At 37.1% G+C, this 6,141-nt stretch overlaps 1 protein-coding gene across 1 annotated transcript; it reads left to right on the top strand.

The window, feature by feature from the left end:
- The first annotated feature begins 245 nt into the window (after positions 1–245).
- On the top strand, positions 246–5,754 carry zfp64 (zinc finger protein 64 homolog (mouse)). Its single transcript, XM_058763374.1, is given in 7 exon segments — positions 246–397; positions 1,206–1,361; positions 1,785–1,901; positions 2,025–2,087; positions 2,185–2,262; positions 2,265–2,435; positions 3,647–5,754. Coding segments are annotated over 7 exon segments (1,872 nt in total). The 5' UTR covers positions 246–375; the 3' UTR covers positions 4,912–5,754.
- The last annotated feature ends 387 nt before the right edge of the window (positions 5,755–6,141 follow it).

Here is a 6,141-nt window from a genome sequence, read left to right on the forward strand (position 1 = left end):
TGCGTGTAATTGTTTTCTTAACCATTTTTTTCAAAGGCTAAATATCCTTATTATGAGGAAAAGTTGGTTGAAAATGAAAAAGTCGCTTTAATTGAACATGCACACCTACCTTTACCTGTTTTTGGTAGCAATGTTTATTTGTTTGTGGCCGAATACTCGCTCCTGACGCGCGAGGCGCTGCTGCGCGCTCTTCACTACAGCAGCGCTGCACGCGCTTCAGTGATGAAATTATGTTTACCGTCAAGCAGCTCACACTGTCGCAAAAGCTTGAGCTCTGCTGAAAACCGTTTGAAATGAAGGGGACACAGAACAACAACGCGAATTAAAGTTGTCAAATACTTCACAGGTCGACTCTCAGCTGGCATCTTCATCCACATGGCAACGTTCAACGGAGAAGGTACATCAAGATATCATCTATATGTACAAAATCCCACAAAACACTGATAGAACAGATTTGAAAAGAAATCCCTGTGCAATACAGGTAAATAATCACAACCATGATTCAAATATTGACGCTATTAAGTAGATTGATTAAAGAATTAAAGTCCCATTTAATGTATAATACTGATCATGTTTAACAATTGTATTTATTGCTCTACAGACATTGATGTTCATGTTACAATTTGATAAGCCTATTTAATGTTTCTGATATATCTTTAAATTATTTATATAATATCTAAGTTGAAAAAATATATAATATGCATACATAAACATTTATTGCTAGGTGTAAAAATTGAAATATCTGCACTATATAGAGCTTAAAATGTTTTATTTTATTTCACATTTACATATAAAATATTTCATATATAGATAGATAGATAATTTATATTTATATATATTAAATGTATTTATTGAATGCTCTTTTTTCCCCTATATATATATATATATATATATATATATACACGTACATACATATACATAATAATAATAATAATACACAGCATTTAACGTTTTAATAATATATAATATACATACACATTGCATGTTATGCATGTGAAATATCTGCACTATATGGAGCTTACAGATTTTTAAAATTTTATTTCACATATAAAATAATGTATTTAATTTATAGATAGATAGGTAATTTATTTATATGTGAAATGTATTTATTGAATACTCTTTTCTTTTCTTTTTCTCCTGTATATATATCTATCTATATATATATATATATATATATATATATATATATATATATATTCTCACAGGAGTCAACCACCTGTTAGTAGAAGTGAGCCCTGACATCCACATCTGTGGTTTCTGCAAACAACAGTACAACAACGTTGACCACTTTTTTGCACACAAGCAAACCTGCTGCCAGACCCCGTCGACTCATATATCAGCCCGAAGCGCTGGACCCAGTGGTGAGTCTAATGTCCAAGTGATCATGTTATAATTAGTGCTGTCAAACGATTAATCGCATCCAAAATAAAAGTTTTTGTTTACATAATATATGTGTGTATATTTATTATGTGTATATATAAATACAAACACATGCATGTATGTATTTAAGAAAAATATGTTATGTTTATATATTAAATATAAGAATATAAATGTATATACATGTAAATATTTTCAAAATATACACAGTATGTGTGTGTATTTATATATACATAATAAATATACACAGTACACATACATATATAATGTAAACAGAAACTTTATTTTATTAATCGTTTGACAGCACTAGTTATAATGGGTCATTATAAGTACTCAAGTTTATAATGATCCTTCACATAGTAGACTTTGCTGTTTACTAATGACAAAAGTGTTTTTTTTTTTTTCAGAGTCGTTTCAGACATGTGTACCAAAAGTCAAAAAGCCCCTGACCAAAGCTCAGAAAACCCCCTCCAAAAAGCTGAAACCTGCACTAAGTCAAAAAAGACACACATGCACATTCTCAGGTTAGTGTCAGCAACACAACATTGCATTTCTTATATTCATATGTTTACTTTTAAGGTAAACAAAGTGAAATATCTACACTGTATTGAGCTTAAAAGATGTTTTGTTTGATTTTATGCCCTTAGGTTGTACATTCAAAACTCAGTATGGCCAAAAAGACATGGAGAGACATATTTTAACACATACTGGTAAGTCATTTCATCTCTGTGTTGCATCTTATGCTTTATCATTATCAAATGATGTCAAATGAACATTAAAGTGCTGATCTCTGACTCCTTTCTTCAGGTGAGAGGCCTTTCGAATGTGAACTCTGCCATAAACGCTTCAGTCGTCGCGATAAGCTGAATCTCCACAGCCGTTTGCACACGGAGAGAAACCGCACAAGTGTAAGTACTGTCCGTACGCGGCGGCCGACAGCAGTAGCCTGAAGAAGCACCTTCGCATCCACTATGACGAGAGACCCTTTAAGTGTCAGATATGCCCCTACGCCAGCCGCAACTCAAGCCAGCTAACCGTTCACCTCCGATCTCACACAGGTGAGACAGCGCCACAGACACTGTGTATGTCCAAGGATGTAGATAATGTTCTGAAATATGTCAAAGGTTTGGGCTCAGTGAGATATTTTGAAAGGAACATTTTTATTAAGGAAGGATGCATTGAATTAATCAAAAGAGACAGTTAAGTGCGAAGTCCTTATGGGTGATGGAAAAACAATATGAGATGCTAGGAAAAATGCTTATGCGTTCTATTATGCGTATTGCATTCCACCGAATAACTTTGCATTCTCTTGCAAAAGTATAGCATTCACCTGAAAACTTGCCGTTCTCTTGTAAAAGTGTTGCATTTCCATAAAAAACTTTGCATTTTCCAAAAGTTTTGCGAGAGAGCACAGAAGAATTGAAATGTTTTTTTTTTTTTACCATCCCCATGTCCCTTTAGAGGCTATGTAGTAAAGATATTTACAATGTTACAAATAATTTCTATATCAAATAAATGCTGTTCTTTTGAACATTCCGTTCATTAAAGAATCCTGAAAAAAGTACCATGGTTTCCACAAAAACATCAAGCAGCACAACTGTTTTCAACATTAAAAATAGCCTAATAGGAGTGTTTCTTGTGGACCAAGTCATATTAGAATGATTTCTGAAAGATCATGTGACACTGAAGACTGGAGTAATGATGCTGAAAATTCAGCTTGGCATCATAGGAATAAATTACATTTTACAGTATATTCAAATAGAAAACATATATTTTAATAATATTTAACATGATTACTGTTTTTACCATATTTTTGATCAAACAGAATCAGCATTTATATGCATAAGAGCAGTTATACCAACCCAGACTTTTTAACAGCACCATTTTGTCGTTGTTTTCAGCCACAAATGACTTCCTGGCACCAATGATTTTTGAGAATTTACACTAATGCTTGTGAAACTTTGCTAAAAGATGAATAAGATAAAAAAGACTTTCCTGTTTTTAGTTATCAAAGCCAAACAGCTAATCTTTCCCATGTTATGAAATACGCAATCAGTTATACAAGTGCATGTGTTTTGCCCAGAAAATGACTAAATTAAAGAGTGTCAAGATATAATTGTACATCAGTGTATTTACTTGATAAGTGTGTTGCTAACAAATCATGAATTGTTGAACAGCATCATTAGAACAGTGTTGCTTTTTGTGATTGAGCAGAACAAGTTGTGGAAACTGTGATATATTGACTTCACATCCTTGGATGTTTCCTCAGGTGACGCTCCGTTCCAGTGCAATCAATGCGATGCCAAATTCAAGATCAACTCAGACCTGAAGCGCCACAGTCGGGTTCACTCCGGCGAGAAGCCTTATAAGTGTGAACTCTGCGAATACCGCTGTGCCATGAAGGCCAATTTAAAATCCCACGTGCAACTGAAACACAGCGCCTCCAACTCCTTCCGCTGCTCGAAATGCGACTTCCAGTGCTCCACCAAAGCCGCCCTGCGACACCATTCCCGCCAGCACCAGCCGGCCCAGCCGCTGCAGTGCAGCGAGTGCAGTTACTCCTGCTCCAGCAAGGGGGCGCTCAAGATCCACGAGCGCGTGCACTCGGACGAACGGCCCTTTAAATGCGAGCACTGTTCATTTGCTAGTAAGCAGCGGAGTAATTTGTTAATTCACCGGAGGAAGTGTCACGCGGATAAACCGGATAGGCAAGGTAAGTCTGGACGAGGAAGCGGGACAGGGGAGGAGCCGCCCAAACCTCTTAGCTCGCGTTATCGGGCGAGACTGGAAGCGACACGGGCGTTTCGTTGCGACTTATGCGAGGCTTCGTTCGTCAGGGAGGATTCTCTTCGCAGCCACAAGAGGCAGCATAACAGTAACGTGCAACAACAAAGTCAAACTGTAACCTCCATCGCAACCAACACAACGTCTTCGTACAGCGCGACGCATCTTAAGATCATCATGGCGCCCTCTATAGGACCGGAGGCTACTTTTGTCCAAGCTTCCACTGGAAAGGCTGGAGCCGTTCTGCTTGGTCCGGAGGATCACGATGTGCTTTTGAACCCCGTAATACAGCATGTCAACATGCTAGCACCAGATTCCGGCCTCGAGCATCAGACGGTTTTACTCACTCAAATCGACTCCAGTGAAACCACCTCTCAAACCGGTACTCAAAACTTCATCGCCTCCTGTTCTGCATCTGCTTCCGACGGCACGCACACCTTCATCACGTCCTGTTCCGACCTGGAAAGCCTCCACAAGCTCATCCAGGAGGGCGGCACTGAGGTTACGGTGGTTACGGAGGCAAATCCGACGATTGCCACCACAAAAGAACCCATGAACATTGATGGTTCCTCGTCTCAGGATGTGTCTAAGCACGCAGAAGACAGTTTAGATATGGGTCCACCAGAAACCATTCTTGTTCAAACTCTCCCTCTGTCCATTTCAACACAGGACCAACAGGCTAACAAGTACCATCTGTCTCCACACCATTTATTTTCAGACTCCAGTACGGTGGACATCGGTGATTCGTAGTTATGTGAATAACTACGACTGTGATACAGACTTTAAACGCCATATTGAATTTAACACGGATGAAAACGAGGCTGTGAGGAATGAACTTACAGTTTTACAATGGCACGCACTGTATAAAGGTGTAATTTTCACAACTTCACAGCTGGTTTATGGAGTTTTTTTCTACTGAAAGTTCACTTTGTCAGCTGGACGGTCAGTATGTTGTTAAACAATCCGTTGAACATGCTCAATTTCTATTCCTCACAGCCCGTTTTCTTTCCTTTTAAAATTAAATATGGTGCTATCTATCATCAAGTTAAAATTAACTTTGTTTGGTTAATTTCCCGTTTCTTTATCCAGCTACTGCTTTGTTCATGTTGTGTTGGAATTAATATAATTATAAGAATTATAAAACTCAGAATAGTTTCAGTTTTCCATTTCAATGCTCATCCAAAATGGATCCATATGGAAAGTTTGTTGGAAATGACAACAGAAGCGCACAAGGTGACACCAGTGAATATGGTGTTGAGAATAAAACCTAGTTTACTTTTAACTGTTCAAACTGCTGCCGTTTTGGTTTAACCATGCACACTGATGAGAGAAATCAGAGCTTTCATAAAATGAAGAGATTGTAATTTACAATTAAGAGTTTGAAAAAGACATGAATGGATTTTACAAGTGGAAAATGCGTAATTATGGCAATTAATTCTGACGTGACCTGAACGCAGCATAACATTTAGAGGTTGCCATATTGGATCAGGGGGTCATTGTTTCATATTGAAGTTTTGCATCGGATCAAAGGTGGATGAATTATGTTTTTTTCCTCTATTCTACAGTGAAATAAACATTCTTCTTTTTAAGCCATTGACTTGTTTTACCTTTTAAATTGTATTGTTGTGTGTTTTCAGTTTCCAGGTGGTGTAGTGGTTAACGCTCTGCGCTGGTTAACCCTTCAAGTAACACACAAGTACTACCTTTCAAAAGTTTGTGGTCAGCAAGGGTTTTTTTTTTTTTTTTTTAAAGTAGCACTTTTATTCAGCAAGGATGCATTAAATTGATCAAAAGTGACAGTAAAGACAATTATAACATTACAAAAAAAAAAAAAAGATTTCTGAAGGATCATGTGACACTGAAGACTGGAGTAATGATGCTGAAAAATCAGCTTTGCATCACAGAAATAAATTACATTTTAATATTCAAAATAAAAAAGTTACTCTAAATTGTAGTAATATTTCCCAATATCAGTGTTTT

Source organism: Onychostoma macrolepis, chromosome 23 (genome assembly GCF_012432095.1).
Source record: "Onychostoma macrolepis isolate SWU-2019 chromosome 23, ASM1243209v1, whole genome shotgun sequence".
Lineage (NCBI taxonomy): Eukaryota > Metazoa > Chordata > Actinopteri > Cypriniformes > Cyprinidae > Onychostoma > Onychostoma macrolepis.